This window comes from Odocoileus virginianus, chromosome 18, assembly GCF_023699985.2.
Source record: "Odocoileus virginianus isolate 20LAN1187 ecotype Illinois chromosome 18, Ovbor_1.2, whole genome shotgun sequence".
Taxonomy (NCBI): Eukaryota; Metazoa; Chordata; class Mammalia; order Artiodactyla; family Cervidae; genus Odocoileus; species Odocoileus virginianus.
The window spans coordinates 37,708,210-37,728,519 of record NC_069691.1 but is presented as its reverse complement, the minus strand read 5'-3'; the positions used below and the strand labels follow the sequence as shown (position 1 = coordinate 37,728,519).

General features: G+C 36.5%; 1 protein-coding gene and 1 long non-coding RNA gene across 2 annotated transcripts in view; one reads left to right on the top strand and one right to left on the bottom strand.

Annotated features, from left to right (window-relative positions):
• LOC110151460 (uncharacterized) overlaps positions 1 to 20,310 on the top strand; it is a 537,693-nt gene that overhangs the window by 6,628 nt on the left and 510,755 nt on the right. The window lies entirely within an intron of this gene.
• On the bottom strand, positions 2,001 to 2,730 carry LOC139039430 (putative protein CRIPTO3). The gene has a single exon (XM_070480173.1). The coding sequence runs from the start codon at positions 2,712 to 2,714 to the stop codon at positions 2,169 to 2,171; it is 546 nt and encodes a 181-aa protein (XP_070336274.1). The 5' UTR covers positions 2,715 to 2,730; the 3' UTR covers positions 2,001 to 2,168.

Sequence of the window (20,310 nt, the reverse complement as noted above, 5' to 3'; positions counted from 1 at the left end):
GAACATTCTTTTTGTTTTTGCCTCACATGTAATTTAATTGTTAATCTGTTACCCTTGGATGTGCCCCATCATTCTGTTTGCTGTCTTGGATCAAAATATAGTGTATCTCCTTAGAATGATACACTTGATATTAACCTCTTGTGTAGACTGAAGGCTGCTTATATCCAAATAATATTGAATGATTATTAAAATAGCCCCTTAGCCTAGAAGTTTGCCTTCTAATAATCACCCCAGAAAATTTCACTGTGACTTTGAAGATCCACTAGTAAAACTATTTGTGTATGACCCCAAAGGTGCTTGTTGTATAGTTATATATAATTCATTACTTCCCCAAGTCAGTAATTAGAGTCAAGGGTCCTAAATTTAGGGTGTGTGTCCTTAGTGAATGAAGAAGGGGATGTGGCTACTCTCTTCATCTCAGAGTGGCATTTGCTCTTGAGACATGAACTCTGCAGAAGCCTTGTTTGATGCATTTTATGAGAAAGTTACATGCTTTTTGAATGTTTGAGATGTTCTCAGGACCCTCATCAGTATCGAGATCCTGCCATTTTGTAACTTAAAATGCCTTTAAAAAATATGTTTTGGCTAATTTTCCCCCTGGTTTCTTCTTCACATTCTGCACACTCCCTCTAGAGATTGGAACTTGTGTGTGGCATGTAGAAAGAGTTCACATGTATGATTCCATGATAAGTTGTTATTCCATCTGTTAGCCAATGGTACCTTTCTTATTTGCTAATATCACCTTATCTTTCTTATTCAATTCACTGTACATTTGGTACCTAATCTTTTTTTTTCTTTCTTGCAACTTTTCATTGATCCTTCTCCAGCTGAATAGGTTTGTATTCTTGATAATTTTTATATATGACTTGAACCTTTTCAAGTTTATCTCATCTTGTTATTTCTTGACCTATAAGTCAAATCTTTCTTTTTCCTTTTATATGTTTGCTCTGTCCTGCTTGGTACTGACTCTTAATTTATTGTGTCCTGTGATTTAAAGCATTTCTTTCCACCTCTTCATGTAGATCATTATTAACTGCTTAAAAATTAGGACAGGTTAATTTTTGCTTCCATGATTTTTCCAGCCACTTAAGATTTTGCAAGTCATTGCTTCTCTAGGTTTCTTGTCCTTCTTATGATTTATCCTATGAAGCAAATTTTTATACTAACAATGCACCAAATGTGTTAACTGGAACTCACTGGTTAAATTGAGTCCAGCCTTTAGATTTAATATATATCTAAGGAAATCAGTTAAGCTTGCTCAGATTTACCTGTGTAGAACGTTTATGATTTGTTAATGCAATCTTTTAGTAAGATTTTAACACTTCCCACTTTTACTTAAATGGGCTTTACAATATATGGTTTTATCACTGGCTTACAACTAAACATACTGTGAACATTTTCTTTTACCACCATTGAAATAATCGCACAGTATACAGAAATCATAATGTATTAAGCAATCTTTATATATCGGGGGAATTTAGATAGTTTTTTTAAAGGAGACTTTATTCTTTTTACAAATCCTTCAGAAAACAGGTACCCTTGTCTCATATAGCTTCCTACTGATGGTAGAAACTTGCCCTTCAACTTAGCCTTTTAACTTGCTTCTCTGTAGCCACCAGATCAACCAAGACATTCATTTTATTTTTTCAGATCTCTCCCATTTGCTCCCACCTTTCTACCTAGTCACCCAGGATACACGCACACCTCCATTACTCTAGCACCCTGTCTCTCACCTTGGATATCTGCCTCCTCCCTTCTCCTCTGCTCCCCTTACAGGTCCTTCTTTTCCAAGATACCATCTTAACTGATGTCAATCAACTCCATTCAAAGCTTTATGCTCAGTTCCACATTGAGAGTAACCTTTAATAATCTGAATATAGAATTCAGTTGTTTAAAGGAAATTATTTGTAAGCCCTTGGCAGTTACATGTATCAGAAACACAGGAGTTAAGCACAAGATATGGCTTACTTTTTTTTTTTTAATTAGTTTTTTGGAGAGGGCAGGGCAGAGGAAAGTAATTGGTGCTTTAAGGAAATCTTTTTAGGGACCACAGGGAAATCTATTCACTATTTCAAGGCAACTAATTACCATCTCTCAGCTGGGACATTAGAGAGACAGCCTTTACAGGTCATGAAATCTGCATGACAAATGTTGAAAACAAATGTGGGTTAATAATAACTTTGTATAGCAAGGCAGATGCCAGGTAGCATAAGAGCACACGCAGACGGTGTTAATTCTGGAGTCCTGGAAGCTGTGAGGTGCTCATCCATCACATGGCCGTCACAACCAGGTAGGAATGACTGAGGGAAGCAGCGAAGCTGGCCATGCCAGCATTTACACATGGAACACTTTCTGGGCAGCCAGGTGTCATGGGGCACAGACCCACAGTTCTCTTTGCGAGAGTCATGCTCACAGTTCCGTCCATAGAAAGAGGGAGGGCAGGCACAAAAGGACCCCAGCATGCAGGTTCCCCCATTTAAACAGCAGGTTCTGTTCAGCTCCTTACTCTTTTGGATTTCCATGGATGCTACAAACTGGGAAGGCTGGTGACGAATTGCAGGCTCCTCTTGGGACCAAAGGCCATCATCTCTGAAGGCCAGCTCTCCCAGTGACGGACGGGCAAGTTCAAGGTCGCCCAATCCAGCAACTAATCCCAGTTCAAGTGCTCTGGAAAAGGCCATGATCAAAATCACACTGAAAGAGAAGCACTCCATCTTCCTCTGGTCTGTGGCCCCTAACAATTTAGGAGGAAAAAAATATTAACCCGGCTTTAATCCACAGTCATTGCCAAAACACCCAAAGGAAAATGTTAATTTCTTGACGTGAAAAGCCCTGTGTGTATATGTGTGTGACAGAGATATAACTTTATTGATTCCCCTACTCAGTGATGATTGCCATTATCATCCTTGTCCTTTTTAGAAAAGGTCATATCAACAAATAATAGTCCTTGGAAAACAAACAAAATGCTTGATAGGGATGATCAATGCCAAATAGAGCAAATACTTAACTAGTTCCAAAATAACTGCTCTTCTAAAGTCCTGTCATCATCCTGAGATGACAGGTACAGGCTGGCTTGCATTTATTCTATCTAAGTGTGAAGTCTTAGACATCTATAAAGTCTGAATAGTTATGGCTTCGTTGGCAATAAGTGAATGAAGTACAGTATGCAGAGCCACATGTTCAATGAGGACCAGAACCCTCCTTTTTATTTATCCTATTTTGATTAAGTTATAAATATAGAAAAGCCTCTATTGTTCAATCAATCCATTGTGGCATTTACAGTACCTACTAAGTGCAGAGCAGTGTGCTAAGTCTGGAATAATACAAATATTGTTCATGTGAACGATCACCCAGAATTTTACATTTTTCCTCAGCAATGTATACCCTCGTTATAATTGTCACATGATAAAATATGACACATTACTGTTTCTTCTACTTTCACCGACTCACTATTTCAGTATTGATTCCTAATGGCTTGTAACAGTGCCTGGTATACACTATATGTTCAACAAATATTAGTTAAATAAGCACATCAGTTCCGCCATATTCTGTTGGTCACGAGGGTGCAGGAGGGACTAGACAAGTGTTATACAAGGGTCTTTGTGGGAAATCCTGGAGGCTGGCTATGGCAAACAGCATCCGTATACTCATAAAATTATCCACTGCATCACATTTTCCATACGTGTGACCTCTCCACCTAGTGGAAAACACTAAAGGGCAGTCTCCCAGAGCCACACCCTCCCTGTTTACATGTACTTTCTTTTATTCCCTCTCAGTAAGGATTTCTCAGAAGAACCAGTACATGTAGAAGTCAGAATGTGATACCCATCATAGCACATCATAGTACTTTGTACTTAGGGTAACTTTTTCTCTCTCCCTTCTTCTGACCGTGATCAATGCTTAGCTGTCATTCACCGTCTCTTACCTCCCATATCTAGTCCACCAGCAAATTTAAGCAAATAAATCTGCTTCATACCTCTGGAATCCATTTACTGCCTAGTTTAAGCTACTACATCTCTTTATTGAACCAGCTCCATGAGCCTCAGCATAATTTTCCTGGCCTCGAGTTGTTTCTCCCTCCATTGTTTAGGGATAGTCAGAGTTAGTGTTTCAAAATGCAATTTCATTAATGTCTTTCCTATGTAAAGTCCTTCAGTAATTAACATAAAGAACAAAATCTTTGCCAAAACCTCTATGCTTTAAATTATCTAGCTTATTTCTTCATTCCCTAGATGATATTTTGCCCCTGTGCCCTTCTTGTTCTGTGTTTCAGCCCAACTGTCACTTACGTGGTTTGCAAATGTTCCCGTGTTCTTTCTTGAGTCCCCAATACAGGATTTCTCTCCCCATCTTTTGACCTCGTTAATCCCTGTCCATCTCTCAGATGTCGGCCAATTTGTCTTCTCTTTGTGTGAGCTGTTCTGATCCTTGGACTTATATTTTCTGGAAGTATTCTCTCAACATTTAGTATATTTTTCCTTCATGTGACTCACTACATTATAATTTATACATATATATATATATATATGTAACTCATTTACATATATGTAAATATATGTACTCATTTATAATTTATAATGTACTCAAATATGTAACTCATTTGTAATTATATATTTGTGTAATTAATTTTGATTATTTTATTTGTCTTTACTGGACTGCAAGCTTCATAAGTCAGGTATGACTCTATTTTTAGATTTTATTGGATTTCCAGAGTACATAGTAGTGCTTCAAAATATTATATAAGTGACTGAATAAGATTTGTTTCATTTTCTTCTCTTAGGAGGAAAGCAGATCTCTCACTGGAGAAATGTGTTTTTTATTTTCCCTTTCATTGATGATCTCTCATGACTGAGAGTGGTGAACACGACCTTTCTTTGGTTCGACTCCACCCGTCAGATGAGACCGATATATGCCCTTAGCGGGACAAGGGAGCCAGGCAGAACCAGTGGATGTGCAAAACATTACCATGGCAACTCTCCACCACAGTCTGCATCCTATCTGTTTCCTTGCCTGATAATACTTTTTCATCCATTATTTTCAGAATGAAAGCTATTCATGATTTCCCCTCTTTTGTCTAAGCAAGAAAAGAGTTGGTATACTAAAAGATTGGATTATGTTGAACATTGAAGCAAAATACCTGCATACAGATCCTTTGAGTGAGATTAAAACAACTTCTTTACAGTAACATTGTTCTGTCAAATTTCTATTCTATTCCAGCCACTGTTTTAGGGATTTCATCTCATATATCTCAATAAATGTCCCAAGAAATCTTTGAAAACCTTATCAAATATTTCTGTTGTAAAGAGAAAGAAAGAAAGACTCAGAGAAACTAGGTAGCTTCCTTAATGTCACTCTAGTTTAATATAGGGCCTCCCAGGTGGCTCAGTGGTAAAAAGAAAAAAAAAAATCCTCTTGCCAGTGCAAGTTCAATCTCAGGACCCTACATTGGGAAGATCTCCTGGAGAAGGAAATGATAGCCCACTCCAGTATTCTTGCCTGAGAAATGCCGTGGACAGAGGAACCTAGAGGGCTACAATCCATGGGGTCACAAAAGAGTTGGCCAAGACTGAGCAGCTAAACAACAAGCATTTGGGGAAGGGGTCAGAGTCTTCATCGTTTTCCACTGTGTGCAGACTAGCTGGCTGCATTGTTCTCCTTTTCTGACGTTGTCTTGTTTGTGTAGCCTAGTCACAAATCTGATGTGGAGAAAGGGTCTTGATAGACTTCAATCACATACTCATCATTTCTCTTCCCTTAATCCAAGAAAAGAATCAACATGTTAAGCAAGGCTAAACACACATCTCAGAAAATATGCAGAAGCCTTAGGGTTTTAGAATTTAACTAGTGTAAAGGTTAGGGGTTAACATATAACTCGGCCCTAAGGTCAAGAGGCTGCTTATACTTCCATGACTTTCCCCCAAATGGCCACGATGTTATCCTGTAATCTTACCCACTTGAGATCTGCAGGTTAAATGATTGACCTTGAATTTCTCTTTCCAATCCAAATTCTGTTGCAAATCATCCACTTCGAGTGGTGAGTGTTACTTGGTAGATCCCAAATAATTTCTAAACTGTATCTCATTACTGAAGTCTGTGTGTGTGTGTGTGCACGTGCTTAGTCGCTCAGTCATGTCTGACTCTTTGCCACCCCATGGACTGTAGCCCGCCAGGCTCCTCTGTCCACGGGGATTCTCCAGGCAAGAATTCTGGAGTGGGTTGCCATGCCCTCCTCCAGGGGATCTTCCCAACCCAGGGATCGAATTCAGGTCTCCTGCATTGCAGGCAGGTTCTTTACCATCTGAGAAGTCTAGGGATTGTTAAACCTTTTGTACTAGTTCATTTGATTGTTGTTTTTCTGCTGTGAAAAACTGGGTATATTTAACTTACATGATATTGTGGAAGGACTTGTACCAATATTCACAGTCTCAAGACATTATAGGGTTTTCTTCCCTAAAAGACGTAGCAAGAGACAGAGGAGTCAGCTTCTCCAGTGTTGCAGTTTCTTTAGAGTGACTATCGTGTCTGAATCACTGAGGATCCCTTTATCCCTGAGGAACTCTCTGTTCTCTTTCCCCAGAGACTTGGTTCACGCATCTACTGGGCAGTCACCAGGAAACACTGAGTTTTTCAAATGACAGAAACAAGCAGAACACTCAGATTCATGGATATGGCACAAAAGAGAATTTGGGTAGCCCCTAGCAATGCTTCTTGTTGTAACTGAAATTCTGGCAGCATACTTTTTCAGGGAATCATACTAAAGGATGAAATAAGGGGATTTTTCTAAACCACTGATGAACTGGCAAAGTGTCTAGTTAGCCACAAGTACAAGAAGAGGAATCGCATGTGGCTGTACAGATGTAGAGTGTTAGGACTTTGATGAAACTAATGAAACTGAATTTTCCCTCGGCATGGATATCCATGTAAGATATTTATTTTCCATCTTGGAGGAAGCTAAACAAAGTCAAATCAAATAATTTACTGCTTTTTCCCTGTGTGAGCTTGCAGAACTTGGCAGTAAGAACAGATCAAGAGGCCATTCAATGCTTCTCTCACCTAGTAAGAAGAGTGGTGTCCTGAGAAAATGTGTGAATCCTAGAGACTTGCCTCTCTGAATTCAGGTCTTATCTGTGCAACTTGGATCTATTATCCTGGAAATATTAAATGGCTTCTTTACCCTTCACTTCCTTTTCTGACTCTTCCAAGGTGGTTATATGACTTGAGCTAGGTCGGTACACGTATTATCATAATTATACATTTATTTGCCCATTTTTCTTTCAAGTCTCTAAATTCTGTGAAAGAATGGATAATGCCCATCTTTTCATATTGCACTTGAAGGTTCTTTGCAGTGACTGGAAATAGTATGTGTCCAGCAAATACTTGTTGAATGATTAATATTTTAGAACATAAAATGGTGTCTGGTGCTTAATAGATATTTGAAAACTCAGAGGTCTTTTTCCTTTTTGTATCCTTCCCTTGCACCTGAAGGGTGCTTAAAAAATTAAAAAAAAATTTTTTTTAAAAAATTACATCCAAATTGGGCATACTGATTACTTTCCTATAGTCTTGAAATCCAAACCTTCATTTCTAGACCCTGAGTTTGGATGCTGGTGTTGGGACCCTGCAAACTATACTTCTTAAGACTTCTTGCCAAGTGGCTTCTGGTAGATTCAGTCAATAAGAGGCGCCAGGTGGAGACTGAAAGGCAGGAGAAGGGCAGGAGGTACCTCCTCACTGTTGTCTTCCTCTTGTCAGCAGTCCTTTGGCAGAAGTAATTACCTGCAGGCTCTTTCGGGCTCATGTCCTCTCAAAGGTAGTACCTCCTACTCATAGGTCTAAAAAGCAATTGTCTCTAGATTTTCTTCCTTGAGCTTTTAAATTTTAGCAATTTCACTTCTTCCTTTTTGTTTCCCAAGCAATGTAGATGATAGCCACTTTCTGAAATTACTGTCTGTGGTTTTACTCAGTGCTGCTTTTAGACTCTTAACTTTTCAACACCTATGGGATCAATTTTCCATAAATTAAATTTCTTTCTGCTGAAAGGTCTGATAAGGCTTTGGTTTCCCTGAATGGATCCTGATTGAGATAGTGTGCTACTCTGACTGCGTACACACAAAATTTAACTGTGTCCACAAATAAGTGCTCATGTATTGAATGTATTGAATTCTGCCAATTTTTCTGACAACAGGTCCATACTTGGGAAAGCTGAAGATGAGTAGGTATAGCCTGTGTCCAAAGGAAGTAAGAGCCTAATGGGAAAGCAAAAAAGTCTGACCAAACCACTTTATCACAGTTTACAGATGTATGTACAAAGTGCTAAGGACAAATAGAACACTGAAAATTAGCAGAGTCATGGCAGATAAGAAAGATAATGTTATTAGAAATACTGAAGGAGTTACTGGAGAGTGGTTAAAGGGTCTTGAATGGCATTTACAGAAAATATTGACATATAAACATGAGAATACAGATAGATTTCTTAAATAATATTTTTATTTTGCCATGGTCAATAAAGAATTGTCAAAAAGTTAATATGTTGAGACTTAGAATGTTCCCTTTAAATAAAGAAAGTAGATAAACTCTTTCCTTTTAGTAAATGCTTCCATATTTTACTTGAGAGCTTATAAACTCTACTTCACTAAAAAGATTCCGATTAAAAAAAAATAACAGACTAGTCTGAGAAGTGAATAAACTAATTTTAAATGAATTATGACTTCTGTGCAATCTTTGAATAAGAAGGACCAATGGTAGGCATAGCCTCTTTATGAAGACAGAAACATAACAAAACCTGTATGGACCAAGTGAGCAATAATCATAGGCTTGACTTGAAGGTTGTATGTCCTGTGTTTTAATTCATGCCCTGAAGATTGACTTAACTCCTTGAATTCATCCCCTTGACCAAGCTACAAGAGGTAGAGAGGCTAAGCAATATTCAAGATGTTGTCCAAGAGAAAGTGCTGATATCATTTCCCAAGTGGAGTCTCCTGTAGCATATTGCATGCATGCTTAGCTGTATCCAACTCTTTGTGAACCCATGGACTCTAGCCCGCCATGCTCCTCTGTCCATGGAATTTTCCAGGCAAAAATACTGGAGTAGGTTGCCATTTCCTCCTCCAGGGGAGGGACTGGACCCACATCTCTTGCATCTCCTGCTGATTCTTTACCACTGAGCCACCTGGGAAGCCATCCTGTAGTATTAAAAATGTCTTGATTTTGGAACTGAGGTGGGAGATTAGACAATATGAGTGATGGATGCTATTACTTTCTACTTTCCCATTGAATCTCCTAATAAATAAGACTCTGCTTTTAAACATCTAAATATGATGAATAACAAATTTAGCTAACCAATGGTTAAGGATACAAATGACAAGTTTATTTCCACTGCTGAAATCGCTAAGTCACATGAGCTTGGCTTTTGGTCTGAAGATATAGATCATGACATAATTTGGAGAGGCTGAGGTTTGGGGTCTTAAGCCCAGAAAAAGAAAAGGCCAATATTATTTATTAAGTCACCCACCCTGATGACCTCTAAGTTGATCATCTGCAAAGACCTCTTTCAGAGAAGAGTCACATTCATAGGTACTGGAAGTTAGGACTTCAGCATCTTTTGGGAGACACAGTTCAGCACACAACATGGAATAAATCTAAAAGAATAAGCACAAAAATTTAATTGTGTTGTGTTTTTAACATAGAAAAGAGAATTCTCAATGTGAAAAAGTATATAAGATCCAGCATAAGAAAAATATTTTGTTCCAAGTCTGTATCAGTTTAATCTAAACTGTGTTCTGATGGGCAGGGGGTATGGGGTACATGCACACTCTAGCTTTTTTCACTGAGAAGACCTAGAAACAGTATGAATCCATAGCCCAAGTATATACAGCATATTTAGCATATTATATTTACCTCCCAAAGCATATGTACATCTGCAAATGAACCAGTTATCAAAGAACATTTAAGCGTAAATAGTGTGGTTCAACTGCAGAAAACTCTCTAATAGTCACCATCTGTCTTTATTTTTCAAACACATTTGACTGGGCTCCTTAGCTTTACAGTACTTTTCTCATTTGGTACTTAACATCAGTCCTGTTTAAATACCTCAACTCAGTAAAGTCTGGAAACAGATTTAATTGGATGCACAGGTCAATATCAGGGACAGAACAGAAAACTTCCAGGGCCTAAAGCAGGCATTGCACTAGGCTATGGTAAAGAATTCACAAGTTTAGATCAAAAAGTATTAGCTTTATCAGTATTTAAAAGCTACCCTCCCCAAATGCTATTTGAAAAAATAATAGAAAATGTGGGGGAAATAATTTAACTTTTTAAAAGTCAATGTACCTTTGAGTAGATTTGAAAAATATTACCTGGGTTTTTCTTCACAAAGTAACCCTCAGAAATAAGTGTTAACTTGGAACCCTTGTGAGTCATTCAGTCCAAAACAGCTTCAAGAAAATGTCTTCTTGCATTTATGCACATAGTTTGATAATAAACTATTTCTTACTTGCAACAGTCTTTGCCCCAGTTGACCACTAACACATAGAAAAACTTGTGAATGACAAAATCAAATAGATTTTAATCAGCTGCTGAGGGAAGAGACTAGTGCTGGAACAGGCATAGTTCTTTATTGCAGTGATGAATGTGATAACTTATTTTACATGTTAAAGAAACAAGAATAGCAAAACTTGCTGGCCAAACAGTGAGTTCCTGTATTCCAGTGTGCTTCAATAAAAGAACTGAAGAAGATACTTCAAGAAATGTATTCAAGAGGGAAATAGTCTTTTAATATTAACTAATGCTAATTATAGGTAGCTCACATTATCATATGCAGCAATAGAACCTTTACTGATGACTGATTAGTACAGTCTTTTCTCACGTCTGAATCATCATTGTAATTATTTTGTATCTTTATATTGTACAGTTAATATTTTCCCTTAAGATTTTTTGCAATAATTTTCAGTCAGTTCAGTGCTCAGTCATGTCCAACTCCTTGCAACCCCATGGACTGCAGCACGCCAGGGTTACCTGTCCATCACCAATTCCAGGAGCTTGCTCAAACTCATGTCCAACAAGTCAGTGATACCATCCAACCATCTCATCCTCTGTGTCCCCTTCTCCTCCTGCCTTCAATCTTTCCCAGCATCAGGGTCTTTTCCAATATGTCAGTTCTTTGCATTGGGTGGCCAGAGTATTGGAGCTTCAGCCTCAGCATCAGTCCTTTCAATGAATATTCGGGACTAATTTCCTTTAGGGTTGACTGGTTTGATCTCCTTGCAGTCCAAGGGACTCTCAAGAGTCTTCTCCAACACCACAGCTCAAAAGCATCAATTCTTCAGTGCTCAACTTTCTTTATGGTCCAATTCTCACATCCATACATGACTACTGAAAAAACCATAGCATTGACTAGATGGACCTTTGTCGACAAAGTGATGTCTCTGCTTTTTAATATGCTGCCTAAGTTGGTCATAACTTTTCTTCCAAGGAGTGAGCATCTTTTAATTTCATGGCTCCAGTCATTATCTGCAGTGATTTTGGAGCCCAAGAAAATAAAATCTGTCACTGTTTCCATTGTTTCCCCATCCATTTGCCATGAAGTGATGGAACCAGATGCCATGATCTTAGTTTTCTGAATGTTGAGTTTTAAGCCAGCTTTTTTACTCTCCTCTTTGACTTTCATCAAGAGGCCCTTCAGTTCCCCTTTGCTTTCTGCCATAAGGGTGGTGTCATTTGCATATCTGAGGTTATTGATATTTCACCCGGTAATCTTGATTCCAGCTTGTGCTTCCTTCAGCCCAGCATTTTGCATGATGTACTCTGCATATAAGTTAAATAAACAGGGCGACAATATACAGCCTTGACGTACTCCTTTCCCAGTTTGGAACCAGTCTGTTGTTTCATGTCCAGTTCTAACTGTTGCTTTTTGACTTGCATACAGATTTCTCAGGAGGCAGCTAAGGTGGTCTGGTATTCGCATCTCTTTCAGAATGTTCCACAGTTTGTTATGATCCACAGTCAAAAACTAGCATAGTCAATTAAGCAGAAGTAGATGTTTTTCTGGAACTTTCTTGCTTTTTCTATGATCCAGCAGATGTTGGCAATTTGATCTCTGGTTCCTCTCTCTTTTCTGAATACAGCTTGAACATTTGGAAGTTCTCAGTTCATGTACTGTTGAAGCTTGGTTTAGAGAATTTTGAGCATTTCTTTGCTAGTGTGCGAGATGAGTGCAATTGTGTGGTAGTTTGAACACTCATTGTCATTGCCTTTCTTTGGGATTGGAAAGGAAACTGACCTTTTCCAGTCCTGTGGCCACTGCTGAGTTTTCCAAATTTGCCGGCATGTTGAGTGCAGCACTTTCACAGCATCATCTTTCAGGATTTGAAATAGCTCAACTGGAATTCCATCACCTCCACTAGCTTTGTTTGTAGTGATGCTTCCTAAGCCCCACTTGACTTCACATTCCAGGATGTCTGTCTCTAGGTGAGTGATCACACCATTGTGGTTATCTCAGTCATCAGGATCTTTTTTGTATAGTTCTTCTGTGTATTCTTGTCACCTTTTCTTAATATCTTCTGCTTCTGTTAGGTCCATATCATTTCTGCCCTTTATTATGCCCATCCTTGCATGAAATGTTCTCTTGGCAACTCTAATTTTCTTGAAGAAATGTCTAGTCTTTCCCATTCTATTGTTTTCCTCTATTTCTTTTCATTGATCACTGAAGAAGGCTTATTAATATCTAACATTTATTGAGCACTTATGGAAATGGCAACCCACTCCAGTGTTCTTGCCTGGGAAATCCCATGGACAGAGGAACCTAGAGGGTTACAGTCTATGGGGGTCACAAAAATGCCAGACACAACTAAGCTACTAAGCAACAGCATCATGTATCAACCCTTCTTTAAAATGATTTGCATATATTCTTAAGTGGTCTCCAAATCAGTCCTCTATAATAGGTGCTATTCTATTTACCTTATAAATTGAGGATACTGAAGTATGGAAAATATAAGTAGCTTGTTGAAGTTCATCCAAACTCAGGCAATGTGAGGTGACCTTCTAAGAGCAAGACTGTAATTTAACAAATCTGTGAATACCTTGTGCATATCACCTACAGCACTTCCCAGTGCAAGCTTATTACTTCTAGACCATAACCCAAAAACTGTGGTAGATGAGTTGTTTCTTGACAAATAAGATGTTTTCCAAGTTAATTGTTTGGGTGAAGACTTTTCAGGCAGAAGTAATCAAAGAGACCACGCAGAAGAAAACTGACAGTGACTTTATTTTATTGATGTCAATTCATAAGATATATGTTCCTATTAAATATTAAAATTTTTATATGAAACAGTAATATTTAACTGTATATAAATCTCTGTTCATTTTCTACTAAGGAAATACACAGAGAAGAGTTTTAACTGTACTATGTTTATAAACATAGTATAGTTAACCTTTCAACAATGTGAAATTTGAACTGTGTCGGTTCACTTGTATGTGAATTTTTTCCAAGAGTAAATACTACAGTCCTATGCAGTCTGTGGTTGGTTGAATTGGAGGATGTGGAACCACAGATACTGACAGCTGACTGTAAGTAATATGGGGATTTTTCGCTGTTTGGGAGTCAGTGCCCCAAAGCTCATGTTGTTCAATGGTTAACTGTATACTGAATTTAGAATATTTAGATTATAGTTTATTTGGAATAGAATCACAGTTACATTATGATTTTAATGATCATGGTTGTTATGTATGGTGACAGCTGATTAGTTGAAGGCTTAGACTTGGAGAAATTCTAAAGCTTTGGAATTAATTCAGTGACATTATTATGAGACCTTTACCCTTATATTGCACAATGTGTAAACTTACCAAACCAGTAGATTATTGTGAGTCAGTAGTGCTTGGACTGCTGTCAATGCATAGGCTAGAGGCTAGGTTTCATTTAGGTGATGAAAGGCATAATTGACAATCAAAATAATAGAGAATACATTGATTTTAGCCCTATGCTGAAATGAGTCTGCATGATTGCAGTGGGTAAAAAGCCAAAACTAATTGCTGTTGATCAAGTTGTCTACTTTTACTACTAGGACTGATTAGAATGGTGATCGTTATTAATGCTGACTATCATCTAAAACAACTTCCTTCTGATTTTTAGGGCTAATTAGGGCTAATATGATTGGAGTAGTTACTAATTACTGGTGTCCAGTAAATTTCTGATCATTATTGAAACCACTGTAAAATAAGAAAGCCATTACTTGAGGAATGTAAAAATGAAGAAGGAACTTTTCTGTATAATGAGGCCCCCAAAATAATTAATAATCACATTAATGTCAAAATGCTTTGGGAGGAATTTGGAAGTATTGACAACTGGTTCATCAGCAATATGTCTACATATTCTCTAGACTATCATGCAATTAATACAATGATTACAGTGTGATTGTAACAACAGATAAATATGGACTATTTTTAGTGTGCATTTAATAAAGAAAATATTAGTCTAAATCAAAAAATCTGCTAATACCTTGATTAAGTGATAACATAATTAAGAAACAATTATTCAAACATTATTTCCAATCTTTTCAAATAGAAATATAATACTCCAAGGATTTTAAGGCAATTTGGAGAATTATTATTTTTGCGTGTGTGTAGTCAAACACACATACACATTTATTGTTCGTATTTAAGAAGGAATTGGCATGTCTGAGCTTACAAGTCATCCAATGAGGAATAATAAAATAAAGTAAATTTGTTTTATGGGGCTATAATCAAGTCTTAAAACTGAATCATATTCTTTCCACAGATAGAACATCATGGGACTTATTGAAGGACCCCAAACTAATAGCCATTCTAGTAAGACATAAAATAATAGTAATACATAATTTCATCCTCTTTAAATATTGTGCTATAGTAATTGAAATGTCACTGAGCATTGATTTCCCCAAAAGCACCAAGAAATATATGAAGAAAAGGCTCAGAGTAAATGTTCTTCCCAAATGGAAGGTAAATGAGAAGGCTAGAAGTGGTAATGGGTATTTCAGAAATTAAGACAAGTTTAAAGCACTGGTTTGAGGGCAATGTGAAGTTTGAGTGATTATAACAAGCTTTATTCTATGTATATAAAATCTTCTTTCATTTAATAATCATACTGGTATTGGAATTTTCTGCACAGGTATTTAGCATATAACTGTGGTGGTCAAACTAAGGCATACACCATTTTAACGTGTATATTTTAATGCACAAGCTGCTGCTGCCAAGTCGCTTCAGTCGTGTCCGACTCTGTGCGACCCCATAGACGGCAGCCCCCCAGGCTCCCCCGTCCCTGGGATTCTCCAGGCAAGAACTCTGGAGTGGGTTGCCATGTCCTTCTCCAGATATATAGTCTAGAACTCCTTAAATTAGGGTCAGGAGTAAAAGCTAAAGTGGGCAGTTAAGAAAGAAATTCTAGTTTCCCTTTTGTATGTTGTTCTTAACATCTTACCGAGGCACTCTAGAAATACTTTGAAATTTTTTGTGTCATTCTGTTTTTTTTTTTCTTTTGCCAAATTCTCCCTAAAGTCTGCCTTCCAGAAAGAATCTTATACTAATCATTTAAAGCAGGGTCTGTATGAAGACATACTGGGTACACTGTAGAAAGATTGAAGTGTCATGTTGAAATCCATCCAAATAGCCTAAAAATAACTTGTGATATATATTTATGCGGGGCTTCCCTGGCGGCTCAGATGGTAAAGAATCTGCCTGCAATGCAGGAGACGCAGGTTTGATCCTTGGGTTGGTAAGATCTCCTGGAGGAGGAAATGGCAACCCACTCCAGTCATCTTGCCTGAAGAATTTCATGGACAGAGAAGCCTGACAGGCTATAGTCCATGGGGTCGCAAAGAGTCAGACACGACTGAGTGACTAACACGCACACACACGTTTATACATTAAATGTCAGTAGACAGTTAAGTCCCAGAGTTGTCTTTGGAGGAATGTTTGCATTCTAGTACTGCATTGGGCTTGTTTTATGAAAACTGTGGTCCTTTGTAAAAAGAAACTGTTAAGTCACTGATCAAAGCGCTCTAGGATTTGCTTCCTGTTGTCCATAAAATTAGACCAATGTTAGACCTCTTGTCTTCTGCTTTTGTAAAACCCAAGTTGTCTTCTACCTACAGAGTGTATGTATTGAAGACCTTCTCTTCTTTTGTCAACTGGAGGAGAAAAGCTGAAATACTCTAATATCATACTAGATTCCATCACAGACTTTTGAAGAGAGATATTTGCTTAATTTTTTTAAAATTATAGTATAGTCAATTTACTATATTGTTTTCAAGTATACAACACAGTGATTCCATTTTAAGTTATTGTGTGTTAAAACATTGGCTATATTCTCTGTACTGTACAATATATCCTTGTAGCTAATTTATTTTTTGCACAGTAATTTGTACTCTCAACCTTCTTCCTTTTTCACACCCTTCCACCTGCCCTCTCCCACTGGTAACCACTAGTTTGTACTCTATAACTGTGAGTCTGTTTCTCTTTGTTATAATCATTCATTTATTTTAAAGATTCCACATATAAGTGATAGAGTATTTGTCTGTATCTCTCTTTTTCACTAAGGGTAATGCCCTATAGGTCTGTCCATGTTTTTGAAAATGGAAGAATTTCATCCTTTTTGATGGCTGAGTAATGCTCCATTGTATATCTTCTTTACTCAATCATCTGTTGATGGACACTTGTATTGTTTAAATATTTAAGCTATTTTAATGATGATATGAACACTGGAGTGTATATATCTTTTGAATGTTGTGCTTTCATTTTATTCTAGACATATACCCAGAAACAGAATGGATTTGTCATATATGGTCTTTATTGTGTTGGGTTGTATTCCCTGTATACTCACCTTGTTGAGAGTTTCTATTATAAATGGATGCTATATTTCATCAAATGCTTTTTTATGTATCTTTTGGAATGATCACATGATTTTTATCCTTCAATTTAAGTTGTTGTATCACATTGCAGTTGTTGAACTATTCTGATATCCCTGGAATAAATCCCACTTGATTGTGGTGTGTGATCCTCTTAATGTATTGTTGAGTTTGGTTTGTCAATTTTATTGAAGATTTTTACATCTACTTTCACCAAGATTGTTGGCCTGTAATTTTTTTTTTTTGATGGTGTCTTTGTATGAGACCAGTATTAACTGGTCTCATAAAGTAAATTTGTAATTATTCTTTTTTCTTCAGTTTTTTGAAAGAGTTTGAAATGAATAGACATTAGATCTTTGAATGTTCGGTAAAACTCATAAGTGAAGCTCTTTTGTCCTGGAGTTTTGTTTGTTAGGAGTTTTTTGATTACTGATTTAGTCTCTTTGCAAATGATGGGTCTGTTCTGATTCTCTAATACTTCATGATTCAGTCTTATAAGATTGTATATTTTTAGGAATGTATCCATTTCTTCTAGGTTTCCAGTTTGTTGGTACATGATTGTTCATAGTCATCTCTTAGGATCTTTTGTATTTCCATGGTGTTAATTCTAACTTCTTTCATTTCTGATATTAATTATTTAAGCCCATTCCCTTTTATCTTGGTGAGTCTGTTTAAACGTTTGTTAGCCTTATTTTTTCAAATAAAAATATATTGAATTTTTTATCTTTTCTATTACTTTATTCTCTGTTTTACTTACTTCCACTGTGATTTTTATTATTTCCTTCTTTCTCCTAACTTAGGGCTTAATTTGTTTTTCTAGTTCCTTTATGCAGAAAGTTAGTTGATTATTTGGGACTTTGTTTATTGAGAAAGGCCTGTTTTGCTAATAACTTTCTTCTTAAAACTGCTTTTGCTGCATTCTGTAGATTTGGAATGTTTTATTTTAATTATTATTTGTTTTGATGTATTTTTAAATTTCTTTTTTTATTTTATTATTGACCCTTTGGTTGTTGACTATCATGTTTAATCTCCATGTATTTGTATTTTTTCCAGTTTCTTTCTTGTAATTTTTAGTTGCATACTATTGTGGTCAAAAACATACTTGATGTGATTTCAGTCCTCTTAGATTTATTGATACTTCTTTTGTAGCTTAATATGTGATCTATTCTGGAGAATGTTTATGTGCTCTTCAGAAGAATGTGATTCTGCTGTTCCCCAGTATTTTTAAATAGTTGTGTATGTTTTAATATATTTTTAGAGCTTATAATTGCTGTCTGTTAATAGATTAGTCTAAAGCTAGTTACACTGTGTTTGGAACCAGACCTCCAAAACACGGGGTTTTAATTATTTTGGCTAAGTAAAAGTCAAAGTATAAGCTTACTGATATTTGCTTTCCTCAGAGCATCTGATTTTACCCTATGTGCTAAAGGCATCAATGGTTGGTTGATTGATGATTAATTTAATCTGAGCTACTGAGCCATATTAGAGAAAGTGACACCACAAAGCAGATTGATATCACTATAAATTCATGATCACTAGCTTCAGGTCCAAAACATTGCCTCACAGTTCCACTGTATTTCTGTTTTCAACTTGTTCTCATTTTTATGACTGTTTTAAAGTTTGTCATTTTTCTTAGATTTCTGGCAACCTCTTCCCATCAAGCCCAATATGCCATTGCTATTAGTATGTGACCTTACTTCTTACTGTATAAAGAATATAAAACCATCAGAAGGAAATGCTTTCAATGTTTTGTTATCAAGCCTACGGTCTACTAGTATCCCCATCTAACATGTAAAGTGATTAAAATAGTGACTGGAACATAGTAATCACTAAACAGAAATCATCATCATCACTATCATCTTATCATTATTATTATACTAGTCAGTGTTTTATTATGTATATATTATTATTTTCATCTTGCTATGTAAGTTTTTCTTAATCACATAACTTGTCCTTCCAACCATATTCTTTATTGAGTTTTCAAAAATCTTATGTTATTATTTGATCCCTATCCTCTTTTTCCTTTTCAATTGGATTGTTAAATACAATTCTGAACTTAAGCTCTATTGATCTCCCTATTTTTAAACAAGATTTATTCTATCAAAAAAAGAAGTTTCTTCTGTTCATGCATTTCTTCAAATTTCACCCATTTTCCCCCTATTCTCTGTTTCCCAATGAAATTTCTTCAGTGAATCATCTTTACTTAAAATCTCTATTTTCTCCTGATTTACTTCATCCATGCATCACCAAGTCAATAGACTGAGTTTGGGCAAACTCCAGGAGATGGTGAAGGACAGGAAATCCTGATGCACTGCAGTCCTTGGGGTCGCCAAGAGTTGAACGTGACTTAGCAACTAAGCAACAGCTTAATCCATAACTCAGTCTCCTCGATTGGGTAACTCAAAATAGCTCTCTTTATGCTGACACATGACCTAAATTAACCATATTCAATAACTTTTATAATCCTTATCTTACTTAATCTTGCTGCAAATTTTGACATAATTTACCACTCTATCCTCTGAAAATTTAGTTTTCTTTAGGCTTCTTCACCTGTCATGTACTTCATAATGATCTCTACCCAAACATACATCTATATATCTAATTCTATGTCAGACCTCAACTCTCATTTCCTGATGTGGTCATCCGGCTGTATATTCAACATTTACATTTCGATGTCTGAAATGAAACTCAAATTTCTCATGTCCAAAATTGATTTTATATTTTCCAAATAACATTTTCCAATCACTTCTGACTTCTTTCTTTCCTTAATATCCAAAGTTAATCCATTATTATATGCGGAACCTAAATGCTTCTCAAGTCTGTCACCACCGCTACCGTCCAGCAATCTCCATTACCACTGTTACCATTATTGTAGCTAATGTTACTTCATCTTTCACAGTAACTATTACAGTAGTCCACTTAACTGAATGTTCACATTTCTTACCCCAGCTATCAAGTATATTGCATCCAGAGTGATATAATAGAAAATGCACAAATATGTAAGACTTGCACTGGCTATAAAACTTTTAATACCTTTTCATCACTTTTAAGATTAAGTATGGCTCTGAAGACCCCAGATATTCTGGTCTCTGTGTATATTTTTTATCAGAGTTAATCCAGTCATGTTGACTTTCTCTCACTTGCCCACATGTTTTCTTTCCCATTACTGTATATATACTGTTCACTGTCAAAAATTGATTATATGGAGCTAAACTTGAAATAGTATCTAGTTGCTCAGTTTTTATAAACAGAAGTATTATTGCAGTGTGTATTGTCTGATTAATCCAATTTATCCTTAAATTTTCAACTTTAGAGTCACTTTCTCAGGGAAGCCATAATTGACCCTCTCCTTTGTAGGATTGATTCTATTATTATGCATTCTCATAACACAATATTCCTTTTTTTCAGTGTACAGCTCTCTATATAATTGTGATTG

What these genes read in the sequence shown, in the direction of transcription:
- LOC139039430 (XM_070480173.1), bottom strand. Translation starts at nt 2,714, where the DNA reads ATGGAGTGCTTCTCTTTCAGTGTGATTTTGATCATGGCCTTTTCCAGA.